The sequence below is a fragment of the Tinamus guttatus genome, unplaced genomic scaffold, assembly GCF_059628265.1.
Source record: "Tinamus guttatus ecotype Peru unplaced genomic scaffold, ASM5962826v1 Tinamus_guttatus_pri_ptg000497l, whole genome shotgun sequence".
Classification (NCBI taxonomy): domain Eukaryota; kingdom Metazoa; phylum Chordata; class Aves; order Tinamiformes; family Tinamidae; genus Tinamus; species Tinamus guttatus.
In genome coordinates this window covers 4,874,594-4,897,588 of record NW_028289031.1, presented here as the reverse complement: position 1 = coordinate 4,897,588, position 22,995 = coordinate 4,874,594, and the positions used below count along the sequence as shown (strand labels likewise).

General features: G+C 36.9%; 1 protein-coding gene across 1 annotated transcript in view; it reads right to left on the bottom strand.

Annotated features, from left to right (window-relative positions):
* LPCAT1 (lysophosphatidylcholine acyltransferase 1) overlaps positions 1-22,995 on the bottom strand; it is a 53,632-nt gene that overhangs the window by 17,340 nt on the left and 13,297 nt on the right. The window contains exons 4-9 of the mRNA XM_088533359.1: positions 19,257-19,366; positions 17,819-17,879; positions 15,303-15,361; positions 10,359-10,393; positions 7,953-8,007; positions 5,466-5,548 (exon numbers count right to left, since the gene is read on the bottom strand). Of these exons, the coding sequence (XP_088389485.1) occupies positions 5,466-5,548; positions 7,953-8,007; positions 10,359-10,393; positions 15,303-15,361; positions 17,819-17,879; positions 19,257-19,366 (403 nt within the window). The remainder of the gene's footprint in view (positions 1-5,465; positions 5,549-7,952; positions 8,008-10,358; positions 10,394-15,302; positions 15,362-17,818; positions 17,880-19,256; positions 19,367-22,995) is intronic.

The following is a 22,995-nucleotide window of genomic DNA, read 5'->3' as shown; positions in this document are numbered from 1 at the left end:
TGGAAGTCCAGAGGCTGGAAAAATTGCACCCAGAAGCAAAGTGAACCAGAATAGTTTGTGTATGTATTCAGACAGACTTTCAGAACCATACAACAGTAAGTTTAAAAAAATATATATATAAAAAGGGCGTAGGGGGCAGGAAGGGAGGAGGAAACAACTTTTCCTCACAGCAGACAGCGCAATTCAGCTATAGGATCAAGCAAGGTCAGAGGAGATTAGAGTTCAAAGAGCTCGAGTTCACAAGACAAATTACAAGCTATATAGGGCTACCATTGGAAACAGATGGATTTCATCTTGGCAGCAAGACAAACAAACAAAAACAATAAAAAACACCTTATTTATTCCCTCATTCAGTCTCTCAATGGTCTAAGGGTCTCAATTTCTCAGCAAAGTTCAGTGTAGTTTCTATAGAACTACTTACAAAACTACTGAACTTCAAAGCCAGGATGCTGCCACCACTGACTACTGGCCTTTATCCCTTGCATTATGGAAAGGGGATTCCAACTGTAATTTTGGCACAGATAAGAGCTTGCAGGCCTGCAGATCACTAACTTTGGAAGGGTAAAAGCTAAGACACGTTCTCAGTCTTCTCAACACTTGAAAATCCAGCTCCAACCAGATGGTGGCAAAAAAATATTACTGAAGTGTGTTCAAAAAAATAAAATAAAATAAAATAAAAGCTCCTTAACAAGAAAATAACCTAGGAAGAAGAGGCACAGAATCGACCTGGCTCAACAATTGTTTGCTTAATTGCTACACTTACTGCATTCACAGAATGGAAATTTAAACAAAAAAGGGCACAGTGCAGTTGCCTTTTCTATCCCTGCACGTTGCAAGAAACCTAAACAAACAGATGGTTGTTAACCTAAGTGCTTCCATAACTGCACTCAAAGTGCTCTCCATGCCTTTGATGCTATAAAATGACACGAATGGTCTTGAACTTCAAAGTTGAGTACTGGACATCCAATCAGCGCTTCTGCGCAATCACAGACCCACAGGCCGCACAAGCACAGCAGCATTTCCAAACATGTTTAAATGGCCAGAGAAGGGAGAGGAAAAAAACATTTGCCAACATGCTACTATAAAACACACAAACCTGAAGTTATTTTCCAGAGATCGACAGAATTAGTATTATATGCACTAGCAGATATCACATACTAACGCTGGGAAAGACTACAGCCTAACTGACACCACACAGCACACAAAGATACAAACTGAAACAAACATAAGAGACTATGTGGTATCTTTAGCCATCATCAGCATACTAGGAGAAAAAAAAAAGGAAGAAAAAAAAAAAGAAAAAATTAACTATCTCTCCAAACAGTAAAAATGCAGCCCTTGTATATAAAGCTGATAAAGAGCCCCTGCTTTAACAGTGTATGTAAGAACTTGCTAGAGTACACATTAAGAAAACATCTGTTTACAAGTTTCATTTCAAGCACACTGTCCACTTAGCTGGCTGAACAACTCAGTACATATTCAAGGTTCTAAATTGAGGAGGAAGACAAATTTATGTGCAAAAAGCAGACTAGAATATACAGCTTTGATATCTATATAGTAAGTCTGCATTTGTGAGTTTATTACAGAAGATTTTGTCACAAAAATTATTGGTTAATTATGTATACAGTTATATGGCTGAGTTTCAACAATAAGATAAAAAAAATGCAGTGCTCAGATCAGAAATGCTGCTAGGAGTTCAGTTCCAAGGTATTTACCACTTAGAAAAAAGAGCAAAGGTGTCTAGTTTCACTCTGTTTCAATATCTTCCACAATGCATAAAAAAATAAACAAGTTTCTTGCCTTTTTTCCCAATTATACTGGTTTAAGCAAATTCTTATTTGAAGATAAATTCCCTCGAATAGACTAACAAATTAAAGCAAAAAATAATATTTCTATATTAAGAAATGTCTGCAGTTCCTAGTGCGTAATTAATGAAGTGAAAAAAGGCTGAAATCCCACAACTGAGAGAGGTAACTTTTTTGAGGGGGAGGGGGGAAGAGGAGGAGAGGAGGTAAGGAAGGGGAACAGGATGAGGGGAAGGAAGGAAGGAGGGATGAATTTTAAATGGATAACAAGTTTAAAATTATCATGCATTAAAAAAAAACAGGATATAAGACTAAAAACAGAAAGAGCTGCAATCAATTCAGCTAGAAGATTTTTTTTTTCTTTAGAGCATAGTGCTAGGAACAGTAAGCCATGAGACAGGAAACTGAGAAGAGTAAAATTGACAAGGGGCAGAAAAAGCAGCACATTTAATAAATATTTTGCTCTGTATTAGGAAACAGTTAAGATGAGCTAACATATAAAGAAAATGAGTATTCTCCAGAGCTTTAACAGCTGTAGCGATAACTACTTTATCGCTAAAGCAATTTTAGGAACAGGTACTTGTAAGGGCAAGGCCAGCTGATTTGTTCCTAAAAATTCTAGAAGAGATGGTTGAAGTCTCAAGCCTGCACACTGATAGTTTTACAACACTACTGCAGTTCCAGTAAAACACAAGGAGCTAATGCTTTGATGATACAGATACAGAATAAAGACTGACATTCATCTAGGAAATACAAAAAAACACAAAGTAAATAAATTAACAGTTACAGTTCAAGCACATGAAGTACCACCAATGACAGGAAAAAATAACAGCTCATACGGATGAAGTCCAAAAGGGCAATTTTAGGATTATAATTAATATTCACCAAAATGTAAGATGAGTATCTTACATTTATATAGCATGATTTATTAGAATGATAGTATGAGAATTGCATTAGCATACTAAAGAACAAGAAGTGTTTTAAAACACAAGATATAACCACGTTTATTTATTTGTAAAGAGAACCCCTGCATGGACCAATGCTATATTTGATACTCTTGGCATTGAACTGGAAGCAACCCTAAACCTGGTGACAGTGCATGGACGAGATAGAGACTGAACACAGGGAGTAACAAGCAGAAAAGGCCAAAGAAATTGAAGACACAATCATTCTCTCAAACAAAAAAGTTGGAATAAAAATCAAACGCGAATCAAAAATATCTCCACCTAGTTTCCTATTAAGCTGTGGATTAACCTAGTCTGCACGTACTCTTTGGGTAGGGCAAGAACGTGACCCACAATAAGGCAGCACAGTAACTATGTAGAAGCTGTGGGTAGTCTGCATGAATAATTCCAGACATTTTTGGTTTCAAAGATAGTCCCCCAAACAAGAGGAACAGTGAGCAGAGTGTGGTAACAAGGTCACATACGGTTCTCATTTTTTTGCCCAATGCTTAATCAGATATCATGTCAAGTGCTTTGTTCAATAGAGCAGAGTTAGCAGAGGTTGTTTCACCAAACAAAACTACAATGAAGAAAAAAAAATCAGAGGTGGAAATTACACCTATCACTGCACTCATCGAGTTACAGCAGTTCTAGAAATCAGGGACAAGGCACAAGGTTTTGCCACAACACTTGTCTGGGACTCAAATGTGTTATTATTTGGGACTACTACCCCAGCTACTGTACAACATCCAGTAAGGTTAGACTCTTCTTCCAGAAAAATACAGGGATGGGAAAAAGGCTGCCATTAAACAGATCCTCAAGTGACCTCCTGACATCAGGATGGTACCCAGTCAGTGATCCAACCTTGAAGAAAAGGAGACACATCCTGATGGAGCAGTAAGACTGTTTTTTATTTAGCAATGTGTGATTTTAATGGGTGCAATGATAGCACCTAAGAGCACTGGAGATGCTAAAGCTGCAACAACTGCAACTCCAGAGCAGATTGACAACATCTAAGTTGATACATCCTACACAAAAAACTTTGTAAAAGCACTGTGAGGATTCTGAGAGCTGTCACCAAGCAAGCACTGGGAAGTGGTCAGCAGAACAGGCACTCACAATTTCTGCAAAGTTATCGTCATGTGTAATTACTTTAATGAAACTAGGAAGCAATATTTTGCCAATGCTGATGTTATTTTAACTGGCCCAAACTAATACACAGTATTCAATACTCAATGTTCTAATTTCTTTCTGCATTTTAACTCAAACTTTGATATCCAAACACATTTTCCTTTCACATCAGCAGTGCCCAGATCCCTTCCTCCATCTCAAATTAAGCGACACTTGCTATCCTCCATTCTGACAATTCTTCCTTTATATCGATACCTCACTTCTCGGAAGAATTAGTCATTTGGGGCTGACAGTGACATCAGAGGGAGAAGTTAAGGGCAGAACAAAAATCATGTCTTTTTCTCTGTATACACATACAAAGGAAGTCTTTCAACATGCAGTTTGCAGTTTCCAGAGTTTGAAAATTCATCCTTATACCAACTCTGTCATCTTTTGACTGGAGTAGAGAGTTCAGAGTTGTTTTTGTAAAAAAGCCTTTACCCAAAGTCTGATAACAATGTTTATAACATAATTAACTGACACAACATCTATTAACCACACAAACCTTGAACGTCATTGCAACTCTTAGATGATTCACACAGATTCTTTCATGAGAAAGGGAACTTCTGTACAACAGATCAAAAATTGTTCCATTTATTATAGGCCTAACCCTCATAACAAACTCAGATTTGGGTTCTGCTTGTAAAACAGGGAATTACAGTTTCTTTGTATAAATTGGCCTTCAGCTGAAGTTGGTATCTTAAGAATAGAGAGAAGTTATAAAGAGAAAATTATGATTTCATATGTTCTTCTGTAAGAGTATGAAGATTTGTAAATCTTGAATGAACTACTGGTGACCAGAGAGTTTTCTATACATACTGAAAAGAACATCTGCAGAGTTGACTATTGGAAAACTTAGTGAATGGACATGAGATGAATAGCAGCTTCATATATCTTATATTCAAGAGAAGGTACTTAAAATACAAAAGAGAATTAAGGTCTGTGTATTTAATATTGAGCTTAACATACACTATAAAAACACTAGAGAGTGAGCTGATGTCCTCATTTTCTGTCAGGACAATTTAGTATTTACATTGATCTAGTGCTCAATTTCTAAAAGAGAAACTTCTCACTGAACTTACATTTCCTATGCTTTACTATTTCAAATAACCACAGGTGGTTAATGAATACATGAAGCTATTCTTGATTTCAAAAATAACTTACAGATAAAAATGTAACTGATGCTTGTGCTAGCGAGATTGCATTAATTTTCATACAGTTTCAACTGTACTTTTTCTCTCTGGAGGACTTAAAATACCGACAACAGCACAGGAACTGCTTTAAGACATGTAAAATGTAAAAAAAAACAAGAATTGTGGCATTAGTGGAAGCAGTACAGCTCTTGCTGTATTTGCGGCTCCCCGGCTTCCTCATGTAAGAGAAGTAAACTCATTGAAGAAGTAAACTGCTAAGTAAGAAACTCTGTACACACTATTACAGGCTATAAGTTTCTTTGCAAGCAGGGAGCTACATTTAAAAGTTTCATGACATTTATTTCATGATTAAAACATGCATCTATTTTTGTTCCATACTACAGCATACTTACTCTGCCATTACACGTCTGACATTACTGGCATATAATGCTGGATTTTTTCTTTCTTCCTCTGAAGGAATATACACAGGTAGAAACTGCACACAGAAAACTGAATTACACCAAGAACACTGAACATTTTAAACAATCTGTGTTGTAGCATTGCAATTAAAAGATATATTTATATAGCCAGTTGCTATTTACAAAGTTATGCTATGAAGAGAACTACAAAACAGTAAAAAACACAAAGTCTTAGCTACTTAAAAATCAGCAATACATCTGGAAATTCATTTAGTAGTGACTGTGCTCATTTCTTACCTTATGGACTCAAACATAGTTTTACTTTCATAAATAGGATCAGAAAGTCTTAAATTATTTAAAGGTATTAGCATTTTCTTACATTGACCTTTCTCTTGCGTATGTTTCTGCACTGTTCAGCTCAGATAACCAAGAAAAGCACTTGTTTCAAGAGCTTTGTTTTATATCCTGGATTTCTGGAATCCAGATGTTCTCAGGACATCAGGTATTTATTCTTCATGTTATAAATTGTGAAATCATAAAACTGTTCAGTGTGCACATCAGAAGTATTTTATTTTCAGTTGCTGGAGGTTTTGCAAATTCTTTCTTATTGGAGATTTCATTTTAATCCTAAATTGACAGAAAAACTCTAAACCAATACAAATGACCCCACAAAATTAAGCCACAGCTGATAGAGATCTAGAATAAAAAAGGCAGCTTTCAGAATGGGACAGTCTGTGTTAAAAGACCTTCTGACTCTTGACTGTGAAGCTAAGTGTTTATTACACTATCATGCAAACTCTCTGATCACTGCCAGAGTCGCATATAAAAACTCTCAAAACCCGTAAGTTCAGTCAAGGAATTAATTATTCAGATATAAGAAAGAAGGAAACACCAATTCTCTCCTCTATGGCCATTAGCATAAGAAAAACAGTCTAACACGATATAATGTACAGAAGAATAAAGACTGTGAAGTTAAGAGATTGAAAGATTATTCCTTCAAATTCTGAGCCCAATTCCATTCTTCCTACTCCGAACAGCAAACTAGGATCAATTCATTCACCCATATGCACATGAATACAAGCAATCCTAATTTTAGGAGTGTCCCAAATATCTGTGCCAAATTGGACAGAAATAGCATGATCAGTTCAACAAAATACAACCCTAAGGGAAACTCTCAGCTACTGAAGGCTGTGATGAATGGATGAATACTGATGCTGACGCGCCAGCAAGAGAGACTTTGGAGTCAAAAGAAGTACAGGCATACAGGTAGCTACATAACCTTTAATAAGTTACACCTTGCATGAGGTACAGAACAGAGGAGCTAATCTTTATGTTAACCTATTACAAAGTCTACTTGGATGTATGCTTGTATGTATACATACCCCAGATGACATGCATGGGATGCAAGATCATGTATATGCAGAGAAAACCCAGACTAGCAAGCTTAAGATGCCGCTTGCTTCACAGTCAGACCTTATTGCCTGTTACCTAGGCAGAAACACACTAAAATTGTATTTTCTTGCTGCACATCTCCCTAAACTGCTGATTTTCTCTGGTATTAAGAACAGTCTGAACTTGACAATAACCTTGTGCTGATGTAAGAAAACAGGAAGAGCCAATGAACTTCAGAGACCAGGAAAAAAAGATGACTTTGAGCACAAAAACAAACATGACTGAGCACAGAACACTTCCTTCTTCCTCCACTGTCCTAAACCTACAGCACATTCTTCCATTTCAGACTCATCATGTACCTCTTACTCACATTACTCTGCCTCACATTGCACTGCCTCACAACCGCTTTGCTCCTCAACTATCTCCCACCTTCTGCTTTAGAACAGAGGGTGTTTAAGAAAGCTGCTGACTTTGTGGGATTAAAAAAAAAGTTAAAACTTGCCCTTGTGCAAGCTCCCTATGAGCTAGAGAGGAGCTACTGCTTCAAACACAAGAACACTGAGCGACGCTCACTTCTGGGTGAGAGTCCCCACTCTACTTGCAGAAGGCAGAAAGCCATGCTCTCAAGCTAGAGGAAAGACCCTGCTGTTCAGCTAGCTTGCCTCATCTCTCAGGCCTGTGTGAGGCAGTACTTCCCTCACCCTTAGATCTCACACATTTTAACTATTTAAAAAGCGATATATATATTTTTGGAGATAATTCTTTGAGAAAAAACACTATAGCCTTGCTTTAGAGATAAAAAGGGCACACTGATCTTTCCAGAGGAATTTATCATGTCAGCAAACATTTAACATTACTTGAAAAAATCTGGTACAAGGGAAGCAAGAGAAAAACAAAGCATTATAGTCAGAAATAAAGTGAAAAAGCATCAAATTATTATTATTATACTCTGTTTTATCAGGAGAGAAGAACTTTTCTGACAGAATATCAGGTTAACATAAAAAGATTGAACACAAAGTTACAAAGAATTAAATATAGTATTATGTGTTTTGATACTGCCCAGAATATAGGGATATTTTTTCTACTAACCTCAATTTCCACAGAATTGTGAAGCTGACACAAAGTAAGCCACAGAATTTCTAACCTAAAGGGAAGGGGGGAAGAAAGGAGAGAAAGCAAATTTGAATAGAGACAAAAGTACCTTTTGTTCAGAAGTTTTCAAGTAACATTACAGCCGGTACATATTTCACATTCAGTTGTCAAATTAAAAGGTCTAAGAACAATTCTGCACATCGTTTTCTATAAAGTGAAAAAAAGTATTTTGCAATGAAGTCACATGCTAAAAGATACCCAGGGAAGCGAGCAAAAAAACAGTGCAAAAAACACATGTGCTAGTATATTTATACTAAGATATGAATGAGGTATGCACAGTATGCAAATAAATAGTAAATCTGTTCTAGGAAAATGAATGCTTTATTCAGCCTAGGGGTGGCAAGATTAGTTATAACAACTAAGGTTTTATCATTGCCTTGGTTCGGAATCAAAATTCATTATACTTCAGAGGCGTGCTAATGAAATATAATACATGTGTTTTAGCAGTCTGATATACAAGATACTAGAATCAACATGACCTTAGAAGTCAGCAAGATTCAAATGCAGGAAAGGATTTTGGAAGCCTAAACTAGAGCACCACACCAGTATCTACATTTTATATAGCATCTAGGTAGTTACAGTGCTCGATAAGCACTGCATGCTTATTGAGCATATGGTGAGAGCTGGACAAAATCCTCTTAAGACAGATAAAGTGCTGTTCCTATGAGTAACACTCTACTCATTTTGCTATACACTCTTTCTATGGCTGCATTATTTTTTGTCTTCTTTACGCTGAACTCCCGATTAATTAAAGCAAAGACAAGGGGCAACAATAAACAAAATCACTTATTTTGTGATTAAGTGCCTGACAGGAAACATGAAAAATCTTGTACATCTTCTTCCAAGAGCATAAAAGCCCAGTAAGTTGCTGGGGTTGCTCCCCATCAGCTCTCTAATCCTAAAGGTATCTACCAGACACATATAAACACACCCCTCCCAATCCTCCATATGTTAACATGTTCTTAACATGCTAACATTAAATCATAAATATTAATTGGAAAAAAAAAAGAAAGCAAGCGGTATCTAACTTAAATCTTATGTATAGAAAAAATAAGATGTATGCTCTAGCCAAAGAATCTGTTTTCAAAGTGACTGAATTTATTTGCTGTCAATACTGCCAAACAAGTAAAATGTTACTTTCCAGAAAATGTTTTGTACGTGACAAATTTTCACCCTTTTGAATGTCTATTAAGAGTTGAATTAATTAAACTTACTGGGTTAATTTGTGTAACATCACATGCCGTTTCAGAACTGGATTCAGCAGTCTTTTGGCTTCATTTGTTAATATCAGTCAGCAGTTCTGGATGAGCTTATCGTTTTGAACATATTAAGGTTACATGATCCAAGCCAACACCCCTAAATGTTCCTTCCCTCTTAATCTTCCTCCTAGGAGTTCCTGACACCTCAGGGAAGACACTCAGCAAGAAGTGCTAACCTCCACCTCTAGTCAACATAGCTTGCTAGAAGAGTCAGAGTGTCAGCCCAAGGCAGAGTAACTTGCAGGGAGAGACCCCAAATCCTTGAGCACAGATAATGCAGCAACATTTTCTTAGCTTCGACCCTGTCACAGATTCAGCTACTCCTAATGAAGCGATTTAATTGAAAGGTGCACCTTAAAGTCAACTAGCAGTTTTCAAGTATCCCATCTTGATGTGTCCTTACTCAAATCTGGTTCCTAGTCCATCTCAAGGCACAGGTTATCAAATTTTAAGTTACCGCTATGTTGGTCAATCCAAACATCTCTCTCGTTACTACTACACTACTCAGGCAGGATACTCAAAACAACAGCTCCTAAATATGCAGATAATGGGAAACTATCAATGATGGAATTCACCACCCCACTATCTAGGGATTTTTTTGTCTTTTTAATCAATGGCTATATCTTACAGTTTACATTACACAAATTTATTAAATATACTTAGGTACCTCTAGAATAACATTTAATTTTAAATAAAATCAAAATTGCAATTGGGCAATATACAGGAAAAAGTTCTTCCCAGATCCCTAGTTGGGATGACTGTCTCCACAAATTTTATATCGACATATTGAACTGATACACAGGAATAGAGCAGAAGCAACTCATTTTACCTCAGGTACTTGTCTCAAGGAATTAATAAAAACTCAAATTCATCCTACAAACCATCGATACTATAATAGCAAATGCATACCCTGCTTATATCAAATACTCCTTTGAGTATTCTCATCCTTGGGGATGAAAAAAAAAAAAAGCAAATAATAGTCCAGTAAGCAGTAATTCCTGTTTGACTTAGTATTTGTACAAGTTTATGTAAATAAAACTATTTAAGGAAAACAATGGTGATGCAAACAATAAGAACCACTTACGCTCCTGGCCCTTGCCACGTCCATGTGATTGTGTCCTAAAAAGAGAAGTGTAATAGTTGCAAATAATCATTATACTTTAAATTTTTCTTATATATAGTATGATGACATGAGCATGATGTCTTCATGGAAACTTGTGATGCTCTACTTACAGAGGTTCTTAGTCCTATTAAGAGTAAGCCAATTACAGTAGGAACCAACCTACCTTTTATGAAGCTAGAAAATACCCTAGAATCCATGTCTTAACCACAAAATATCTATAGTCATTGTACACAAAGATGCATGGATTTCTCAAACGCTGTTAATCATAGAAAATAATGCTATTTAAACATAAACCAATGTTCTTTGGATGTATAAGCCCATGCTTGCTCTCTAACTCACTCAGCTACACAAGGCAGCCCTTTAACCTCCCCGACCATTGGACCTCAGTCTCCTGAACCTTCCAGCAACAGATATGAACACCGAGACACCTGTGAAGTGCTTGGGATCTGCAGAGATAATGCCAAGGAAGTCTTCCCTTCTGATAGGTGTCAGTGGGACCCGTAAGACTTTATCTGTTTTATCTCAAAATATATTTCTCCCATTCACTTTTCTCACAGCAGGCATTCATCTATCCATCTGATCCAAGAGTCAAAGGTCCATGGTACCATGGTCAAAGGTAGTAATAATGTATCCAGTAACAATAACATATGTTTGCATTATCGAAGTCACCAAACTGCTCTCAAGCAACACCAGCAACTCTTTTGCATAGCAAAAATAAACAGCTTTACAATCCTAATTCCAAAGTCTGGTAGAAATGTTTGATATAATCCAGAGTTATGATCCTGTTCAGACAAGAGAATTGAACAAGCTGAATGGGAATGCCTGGCAAGGGTTTTATTCTCCATTCTATTACACAGAAATTAAAGTTTGTCAACTACCTCTGAAGTCTAGACAAATTTCTATTGTAATAAAAGGATTTTAAAAGAGACTAGAAGGTTAAGAGACTTTTTAAGAACTGTTAAAAATGTGTGTAAAACACTAGAAGAGAGCAAATAGCTATGAAAGATTAGAATATGACATCATCATCAAGAGAGATCTGGAGAGTAAATAAGAGACAAGAAAGAAGACATACAGGCCATCACACTTTTAACTCTAAGAAACAGGGTAAAAAAAAAAAAAAAAAAAGGAAAAAGAAAAAGCTTGTAATATTTAGTGGAAACGAGATTTGTTCAACAAAGCAAAAACCACAAGATGAACGCCAAGCTTTCCAAGTTATTGTTCTGATCAACTGGGAAAATAGTGTAAAATCATTAATGGAAATACAAAAGGGCTCATGAAAATCAAGCTTCTAAAAGAAAAGGTACATTCTTGTGATCATTTAGTTCCATGACACCATCCAAAACCATTCATGTGATCACATGTACCAAGATCTTGAAACTTATGTTTAACTCATATTTGAATTATCTCTTTGAGCAGAAGATCGTCACAAATAAAATGAAAGCAACACATCCCCAAAATGTGTTGCATGATTAATGCAACAGAACCACAGCTTGGAATAAGCTCAATATAGCAGAAAGGTCTACTGAGAAGTTCACTTTTGACTTTTAAGCTATCTTAAGTATCATGAGATAGAGGGCTTCCACCTCCAGCAATCAACAATGGTGTAATGAAAACAGTTTTCTTCTCCCACTACTCTTGTAGAACCTAAATAAATGCCTTTAAAAAAAAAACAAACAAACAAACAGGGAGAATGTTTTTAGAATCCCAGCCATGATGCTGAACAGCTGGCATGGCTTCTCTTATGAGGAACTCAACTATGCCACATAACAACCCGGTGAGAACTGCCCAGTTCTAATGGGTACACATGTTCTTTCTCACCTGCAACATTAGAGCGTAAGATGGATGAACACTAAGTTCTGCATTGTGGAAAACAGGACTCTCCTATAAGTGCTTCGTAATAAGCTCCTGCTAATGTATCCAATATTTTCATGATAAAAAGAGAAAACAGGAACTGGAAAGTGGTTATTACTTATACCTACTTCAGATGCCTTTTACATTTATCACTGCTGTCAGTTTAGGCTCATGGACATCACTTGCTTGGAAAGCATACTTACAATACTATCAAACTTTTGTACCTACATAATAAATTACCTCATGGTCTGTAATTATGGAACTTTATTATGGAACTTCTAAAAAATTTGCATTCGATGCACGGAGATACCAAGAATCACACCCATCTTCCAACATGAAGCTCATGTTGCAACACAGTGAGAATCGGCACATACGAATACACAGCCAATAAACCCTTAATATCCCAAGGGTGAATCAAGAAAGAGGCTTCCAAACCTCACACCAATCACTGCAGTTAATTGTCGAGGACTTTGACATCCAATACTTTTAAAGAGGATCTGTAATACTTAGACAAGATTATAGCCTTCCTTAAATACTAGTATTCTAGTATTCTGTCAGAATATTGTAAGAAGAATATGTGCACGATGAAGGGACTGTGAAACAATGAATGACTGTACAACCTACCACTCACACATATTTTAGAGCATTTCCCTTGGATAGAATACAGACATCACCCAACTGCAAATTTTTTTACCATGCTCTTGATTGTAGAGAGTACAAGGCAACAAGTGCACAAGAGTGCACACAGCTACTGCTTTCACCCAGGCTCTACTCTCCAGAAGCTTCCCCAAAATGTCAGGTGCCTGTACACACACATACACCCCACCAAGCTGATTCTGATCCCTAGTTTGGAAGTCAGAGCTCTAAAGCTAGGACAGAGCAGCTAGTTCAAGCTGAGAGCAGGGGAGTGAATGCACATGAGTTAAAAGAAAATCATCGCGAGAACATCTGTTTCTAAACCTAAAATTAGAATGTAGATTGGCTAAACAGGACAGACAGGAAGACAGGGATTCAGAGGAAAAAAAAAAAAAAAAAAAAGCCTATTTGCTAAAAATGTTGTCTCAGGCTATAAAAACAAAACACTCTCCCCCCCGCCCTTTCAACTCACCACCTCCTAAATGCATACTAACCAACCGAACTTTAACCTCCATATATCCCATCAAACCTGTCCTTCCTCATTCCGCTACATTTGCTACATCTCTTTTACAGACCATGAGCTAATATGAAGTTAAATATGAATAGCGATCATTTAAACATAGAAGTCTTTTACGGTAATTATAAGCAGCAAGAGTGAGAAAGTATGGGCTGATTATCCTACCAGTTACATATCCAGGTCATCTGCTGGACACCTATATAAACACTTTCTATTTAAGACATTTTGCAAAAATGTAAAAAAGTTATGAAGTTCATAGAAAGCTATAATGATTTCCATGTATTGTTGTATAAACTGCATATTATGTAATATAAGAACATTTTAGTATAAAAATATATTAATATTTTTGAATATACATGCAAAGTTAACATTTGATAACTTTGGACAGTTTTATATTATTTTAAGTGTAATAATATGCCTTGCTACTCTTAGTTAAGTATGATGTGAGCTAAATGTGAATTTGCATTTTAAACTGACAGGCCAAAAAAAGTTAGAAATAATCTGTTTTTCTGAATACAAAGCAATTTCTATGCATTATATATATAAATATATAAATATATATATACACACACACATATATATATATATATAAATCGGCTACGGTGCGTATTAGGCAAAATAGCCAGAGGCTACAGTACTCAGTACTCCCTACAGAAGTTACCACCAACTAGTCTGTCATCGCATCTGGTCTTAATCAAGGACCAGTGCTGAACGCTGCATATTATCTTTTAGATTGTGTGTGTGGTTTTTTTTTTTTTTTTTTTTTTTTTTTTAAGATTAAACATATGTTATATATTAATTAACAGAAAGATCAATGGATGGAAACAGTTAAAACATAAGCACTCAGGCACAAAGAGGAAACTGCATACCTTCTAAGGTCAAGGGGTGGTGAACAGGCCAGTCAAGGAGAGGGAATGCCATCTTCTGTTGTAATAGGCATCACCAAAGAGGCAAGACAGTCCCTATTTCAGTTTTGACAATACTCTCAACCTGCCCTCAAAGGACTTCATTTCAGTAAGGGGGATAGACTGAACCCAAAAGAACTCCCATAGGGTTCAAAAGTTAAACATAAAAACAAGAAAAACAGCGTGACTATGAAAGTTAGCACCATTTGCCAGAAAGCATCTTCTTCTAATTACCTGAGGAATGCAGAAAGATGGGATTCCTGCAGCAATAGGAAAAAAAGTATCTACAACACATCAGCTAAACAAAGTCCCTTCTTCTCTGCTTTTTTGTAGGCCTCACATCTTGAGATATCAGGTGAGCTTTGCTCATATCTTCACAAGAATTTGAAACAATTTTCTAATTTAAATAGTAGAAATTCAAGTGTTAATTTACACTTTACTTATATTGAAGGACTATTTCAAAGTAGCTAGCATCTAGTATCCTCACCCAAGCACACAGCAAACCTAAAACAAAGCCAGCGAGACTTTATAAAATGACAAGCTCCTCAATTTTGTAATTGTTAAAATTTTGTAATTTTATGACTAATATACCTCAGCAGGCAGCAGCATCTTCCAGCAATAAATCATGCTAAGAAAAAATTCTGCAACTTAAAGACTATTAATAGGGAATACCTCTGGACACAAATCCAAGAGAAATTTCACATTTCTGTCTTGTGTTTGCTAAGCATAAAAAAACACAATACTTGCTACAACCTGATTAACTTTCAGAGCATTGTTTTGAAATAGAAACTTAAAGCAGAACTAAACTGTTCAAGTATTTTTATACTGCTAGATGCTTAAGGAATGAATATTCAATCAAAAAGCAGTTTTCAACACTTTCTAAATTCTAAATCTGGAGATCTAATCTAAGAGGTCACAGAAAAGAATGTGGAAGAAAATGTATTCTGACTACAAACACTATGTAGTCCATAGTATTATGAAATAAGCTGAACTTACCAGTTTGTTTGGATAACGTAAAACCACTGGTTGCACAGGAACTCCTGGGATAAACGCTCCTGGAAGGCACATATATCTTGTCACTACTTTATAGCACATTTTTGTGCAGAAAAATATATCGCAATGAATAAAAGATTATGTCAAAAATGGTGTGGTATTAATACTGAAAACTGTTCATAGTGAAAGAATAAAATCTGAAAGTAGTTTAAAAAGTAATCAAGAATTAAAAAAAGAAAAACAGGTTCTGGGGATTAACAACATACACCCACCTTTGCAGAAGATAAGTACGAATGCTTTGTACATTCTCTAAATTATCCTCTATCACTTACATAAACTGTTATGAATACAAGTGAAAGCCCATCACCAAATCCAACTGGATTATTCAATTCAGTATTACAGACTTTCAAATCATTATTAGAACAAAGAAAAACGAGTACATGAAAGATAGTAACTCAATACACTGTCAATAATCACCACAGTTTTTTGGTGAAGAATCTAAGCTTTCTTCTGTAATAGAATGAACTTCTGTATATGTAGTTGAGCAACGCTATTTTAAGGCAACATCTTTGAAGTAATGAATTTCACTTCTTTCCTTTTTGTACCTTACTTCCCTTCCAAAGGGCTTCCTTGTTTATTCTCAGTATTAGAAAATCCAATAGTTATAATGCACAGGACTAGAATTAAAATGCAGAAGGATTACTTCATTTTTTTAATGAAAATTATGGCTTTAATAATTAGGTAGCATAACATCTACCCAGGTCATTGCTAACCTTTTTCTTGGCTTTAGCACCAGGACTCGGTGTGTGCATAACTCAACTCTCTTGCTCCACATTTCTCTGAACACATTCCTATTAAAACTTAGGCCTGAATAATACAGGAATACTGTATGATCAATACTTCACTTGCTTTAGGAAACACGTAATTGCAAGATGTAAAAAAGAATAACTATTAACGTGGTGCAAACATCTTTAAGTGAAGGTTGTCTCACAGGGATCCTGCTGAGATTTAGCTCTTGGCCCAGTGGCATTTTCTGTTCAGTCTCAAAGAACAATGGCCTAAGTAACCTTCTGAAAGAGCCTGAAGATGACAAAATCTGACTGAACAGTCAATGACAACACCAAACTAAAACACCATTTATACCAAACTGAACAGTTTGTCCTTAACAACTAGTTTGCATGAACACAGAACACAAAAAGAACAAAGAATACAGGTCACAGGCAGAACTGAGAAAGGCTTTCTGAAAGCAGTTACTCAAGTAGGGAGGAATTTTGAGGCAAAGGATTTCTGGGATACTGGATGGACAGAGAAGCAGGTTCCAGCAGAAAAAAATCAGAGAGTCAAGAGGCAGGTAGCAGCATGGGCTAGATCAGAGAAGTAGAAGGTAGAGGCATGCTGGACAATTGAGATAGAAAGCATCCAATGGCATTCGATGGATGGAATGTCTATGGAACAGAGAGAGAGCAGGAAATCAAGACATTAATGAAGAGCTGAAGGCGGAATGACAGAAGTGGATGTTCTCCTAACCATCACTCACTCATCCAAAAGTTAAGAACTGACACAGGACAAGGAAAGACTTTTTGAATATTTGTTCAGGATACAACACAGATTCCTTCAGCCAAATGAGCCACAAGCAAGACTCCAAGCAAGGAACCACAATGTTGACTCACTGCATGAAATCCCAATAGAGACAAGTAAGTTCCAAGCAATATAAAAATCTAAGACACACAATAAGACCAGAATGCGATGGGCTAGGCAGAAACCTGGAAAGAGTCAAAAGCAGGTTCAGAATTGACTCACTGCAGCCTGCTCGCTCACCATCTCCCTACCTACACCACCGAGGTGAGTTTGTATCAAACATCGGCCGTACGCCGCAGAATTAGCGATCTTCAGTGTTATGCAGCTTACATGGGCAAAAATGCTCAGTTCACCTCACACTCACTGGACCAGCAGAAACAGCACTACTAACGATAAACAGCTTAAAAGGTGAAGCTTTTATATAAAACATCTTAAAAGACAGCCTCTGCCACAGACAGAACTATTTCATCTAAAAAGTCGCATGCTGTCTTCACTGGAATGTAACTCAACAGAAGAGTTCACAGCTCTGTCTAATTAGAACACATGAATCAACCAGAGGATTAGCCAGAATCAAACGCTGCAGCAACACAAACAGATAGACACTGAAACCTTAAGCTGTACACAATACCTAAATGTTCGAAGACTGATCCCAAAATAGGAAAGTAAAGGATAAAGAAAAGAAAACACAGTAAAGCAAACCATTAGTCCTGTAGCTCATGAATCTTGAAAGACAAGAGGGGGAAAAAATCTGAATTATGCAAAAATTTGGTTCAGATAATGGTGAAACTATATGCCTTTTGCAGCATCAAAAAAAAAAAATCTACTCAAATTCTGCTTCTGTCCTACTGCAAGATTTAACTCAACATCTGCAACAGTGAACAAATTACAATGCAAGTGGCATACAATACAGTAGAGAACACAGAAATGAACATCATACCTACCAGGCTTAAATGTAATTAGACAGGATCGGTTTGTGCAAGTGCCCTCTGGGAATATCATTATCTTGAAAAAAAAAAAAAAAAAAAAAAAACACTTTTAAGAAATATAAATATTTCATGTGAATTTATTAATAAACACATCTTTTCAAAGATAATGTTAATGGATTACAGGAAAGGCTTTCTGAGAAAAGCCGCCAAGTTAAAGAACAGTTCTCAAAGAAGTCAAAGTACTAACTAGTCAAAATATTTTTCTTACATGGGAATTTGCCTTTTTCATGACCTCTGATAATAATTCTACTTTACCAGAACACTGACAGGGATAAACTTGCAAGTTCAAGAGAATTTTCACGGAGAGTTTTGGTGTTAGTGGAGAAAAGAAAAAAAGAAAAAAAAAAACCACAAACAAACACACAACACACTCTTTTTCACTGTGTACCAAAACAAAACTCATCCTCCCAAGCACATGGGTACATGCACGGACATTAGAATGATAGAGGTTGCAAGAAATTCAAGCAGAATTCTAATAAGGAGAAAAAATCCTCCAGATGAACAAACTTCGGAACAGATACACTACAAGAAAATTTTTTTTGGCTAGCAAAACTGAAGAACTGCTTAAAGTTTGGTTAGCTGCAGAATATTACATTGAAATGAAATACATACATATTAGAAAGGGACAAAGCAACGGTGTAGAATTAAAGATATTGGTTTTATTGACCACTCTGAAACTGACTTCCTGGATATTTTCCTTTAACCTTTACCATAATGTTTGTAATAACAACAAAGTAAGCAGAGACAACAATGCAGTATCTTAATCTCGTGAAAGTTTCCAAGAAGAGTGCTTCAGGTTTTCAAAATGATCACCTATTTATAGAAAATTTAGACACTGAGATAGTCATTGCTTTCTTCCCATTACTCCCTTCAAAAGTGCATTCTAAATAATCACATTTCAGGTTAAAGAAGTCTGAGCTGCTTGTTTTCTGAAATGTTTTCAATGCTTGTTCCAGCAGAAGCGTACTCCACTTACTGGAGCACATGTATTGCTTGGGTCTTTCTAATCTAGCAAGCTATGACGATGGCATTAAGCCAAAACCTCAATAAGCGCAAGAACAGATACTCCCCCAGGTAATCTACTAAGCCGCTGATGATCTTCTTAAAGTATCTCCTTAAAATGATGTAGTTTGTCCATTTAAATAACACTTAACGGAACTCTCTTCCATGTACTTGTACATATCCACATTTGCAATGTCCTGTGATGAACAGCTGGTGTTAGAGATATTTTGCTCAGATAAATTAATTGCATTGTGTATTTTAGAAGCAGAGGAAGGTGAATCGACCCCCCCATAAACCATCTGAAACATTCTACAGGAAAACAGATTGAACCGCATATCCAAAGCCTGTAGATGCCAAATATCATTTGTCACACTGTAGCTGTATACAGTACCTGTGGCCATTTACCAGATTGAGCACGTCTTTTTATTTCCTCAACAGTTTTCCTGCGAGAATCTTGGTCTGATCGGGATACAAACACTGGACGAATGTATTTGATTAAAGCTGAAAAGGATAAGAGAGAGAGAGAGAGAAACAAAATCAATTTTCTCTTTGATTGAAATAAAGATTTGTGCTTTATCATAGTATTCCTTTGGACAAAAATTAAAATAAACATAAAAAACTGCATTACCAGATTACACTACAAACTTCTGCCCCCCCCCCCCCCCCCCCCAAAAAAAAAAAGGGCACTATTCTGACAGTGGTGTCATTTTGTGCAAATTCAATTTAGAGCAAACTGCACGGTTTTCTGCAACAAAGTAGCTGATGCTGACTACAGGCCATTTCCTCCTGACAAAATCTCCAGGAAAAGGTTTCCAAACAAAGTTAGCAGGAACTCCTACACACAAGTGCTTCCAAAAGATCACGATCTGTGGTTGTGGAACTGCCACCTTCTCCTAGAGCTCTGGCGGCCTCACTGCAGGAACGCTATCACGAATACTCCATAAACCACTTGTCATCTTTTCTGGGGAATCACTACTATCAAAAGAAAAAGCAAGCTAATTTGTTGTCACTTGCTTGGAATTTTCTCATACTAGAGTGATCCTATCTCAGACACTCTTTTTCCAATTCAGTGGAAAACTTTTATATATAGCCAGACAAAATGAGAGTGAGAGTCAGAAATGTACCCAGAGTACTCTTCCCATAACATGTGTTTCAAGAACAGAGGGTCACTTAAATTGTTAAATAGCACATGCAACACTTTTGGAATGTCAAAGAGTGCTGCATGAGAAGCCCCTGCAATAAAACCTTTTCACATTTCATGCTGTAATTTCAGCAGAGGATCTTTAAATACCTTTCTATTAGCTTTCTGTCTTGTCACCCCTTTCTAAAGTTTGAGAATCACAAAATCATTAGATGTTCTATTTTCCTAAAATAGACACATTAAACAGTTTCTATCTACTGTGAAGTAATTGCATTCATATTAGCTACACGATCCATACAATCTTACAAAGGATACATTTACAACAGTAATGGATCAGCCAGCGCTTAAAATGAGAAGGAAAAGAGACAAGGTATATAGAGCAACAGTCCTGTACTTAGCAGGACTGCTGGATCTGGTGGTACCCAAATGCAGTGTCCATCAGTCACTGAAACCATGGTATAGATCCTGTGAAACTCCTGGGCCATCTTCTGCAGCAAGTTCCCAAACTGGCTACCAATACCCCCAACATACTACTTTCACCTGACAGGTTGCTGAAGCATAGGGGGCAGTACCTAAAAGAAGTTACCATACCATGTTCTTGCATTTTCCCTACAAACCCGCTCTTGACCCATAACTACAGAACACTGCATGCTAGGGGAACATGGAAGGCCACCATGGATTTGGCCATGGAGGCCAAACTGGAGGCCAACTGGATTTATCTGTATGGGAAGACAGGGAGAAAGGGAATCAGAGGATAGACAATAAAAATACAGAGGAAGTTATACGTATGCATTTACTGTGGTCAGAAGACAAGTCAAAACGTAAGGAAGCCTGGAATCAGTACTGTAATGTAGTACACGAGGAAGGAATAGGCAGAATTGGAGCAAACTCAAGAGAGTATTCAAAAGCAGCATGCATTAAAATATCTTCAGAGAGCTGACACACTGAGCAACCAAAGAATTCAAGCAAAATAATACAATATGCTTAATGAAAATTATGTTCAGCTTATTTTCACTGCTCAACAGTTTCTCTGCTGACCAAGCTGTCCAGGCAGCTAAGACCAGAGCCAAGTACTAGAGGGAGATTGAAAGAGGTCCTTGCCCACCTCCTCTCACCCAATTGGAAGCAACCTTACATTACAAATTACTTTATAAAGCCTGGTGAATGGACTGATGGACAATCCCTTAGTTCACAAAAATGATTTTGCCCGTGTCATTACTCCAGCTTTTGCTCTGGCAGTCTCAAATCTATTTGACCTCATCATCCTCAGTTTCGGCTCATCACAAGAAGTTCTGAAGATGAAGGCGACACATGCTCTTCTCCATCTTCTTCGGCAGGTACCTCCATTTTAAACAATGATGCCAGTAATTCAATGAACCCTGCAGGCTTGCAGGGTGGTGTGCAGGATGTGACAGACTAGCTAACTGACAGAAAGTTGCTTGAGCACAAGACAGCCCCCTTGACAGAGCTTGCAATAAGCAGTAAGAGCGTCCTTCATTACAGAGTGGCAGTTCAGCTGATTTCAGAACCATAACTTCTAAAGAATTGCTTAAAGTATCAGCTGAATCATTAAGTAATATGTTCTTCCCCGATGAGCTGAATATACAATTGGTGTCAATGAACTTACTTCGTGATAACTGAAAATAAGATGGTATTTTATATTTCTAATTCCATATGAATGTGGGTGAGGAGACCTTGTTTCAAATCAAAACTTACAGAGTTATTCAATACAAGATATAACAGAGTACTCTAGCGAGCCATTTAAAGTGTGTTTGACAGTTATAACCATATTGCAAATAAAGCTAGGCTGGCAGCATTGCAGCTGGTCTGTAAGGAGTCAGGGAACACAACAAGGACTAACCACTGTTCTAAAACATGCCCCTCCACACGCATTTTTGAGTAGGCAGTGACATTTTTACATCATCCCTGTAGAAGCAGCATCAGAGCCGACAGATCTGCTGCAAGAGAAGAGAACACCGAACAACAGGCTTTCACTCAGCCTCTCTCCCCAAAATCCCACCATGCATGTTCCTCTGATAAACTGAGCTGACAGCCTAGACTCCAGTACAATTGCTTCTATGGTCAGTTAACAGGGACTCAGGCCATACGGTACAGGTAAACCTGCTGTGGAATATTCATTTGCAGACCTCACTCAGTTTTCCTACTACAGAGGAAAAAATAAATATATGTACCACTTTCTGCAGCAGTTGACATTTTGTGTGTTTTGTATCTAGATTTTACAAAGACACAAAGGCTAAGAAAGGTTAAAAAAGCACTGTCTTAGGCCTTGTTTTAGAAGTTGCTTTACTTGGATAAATTCTTACGCTTTCACTCTTTCAATCGCACACTATTTTTTAATGCAGCAACACCTAATATGAAAACTGGCAGGGGTGGGGAGGAAATAGACAAGCAATGAAACAAATAAACAAAACAGTCTGCAAAGGACTTAATCTAAGTCCTCTGAAAGCTACAGGACCAAAATTAGGATCTTTTCCACTTGGAGTTATACTGTTCACACAACCGGTGATAGTGTTATTGTAGCCATGCTATTGCTACATGAATAGCAATAGCATTCATGAAATTTGTAAAGATAGTGGAAATATCTTTTTGAATTATGAACATGCACAGAAAAATATGGGTATTTTTCCTCACCAAGTCTAAGGCAACCACTAAGACTAGATACACATTGAAAACAACTGTGCTGAGTTTGACTACTTACCAGTAGGACCATCTGATTTAAAAAAAAAAAAAAAAAAAAAGTTAAGTATTTGTGACACAGAGGTAAAGTTAATAGGAAAGTTGCTCTCTCTATTTCCAAAGAGAAAGGTAGGAGAGGTACAGTCTACAGGACAAGAAGTCAGCAGTGGTAGAAATACAATCAATTTTCTGTTTAGTTTTAACTTACTACAGGCTTTTTAACTGAAGTTAATTCTTAGATGGTATTTGGGTGGGTCTTTCAAAAATGTGATCCTGTTCCCTGAAGAACTCC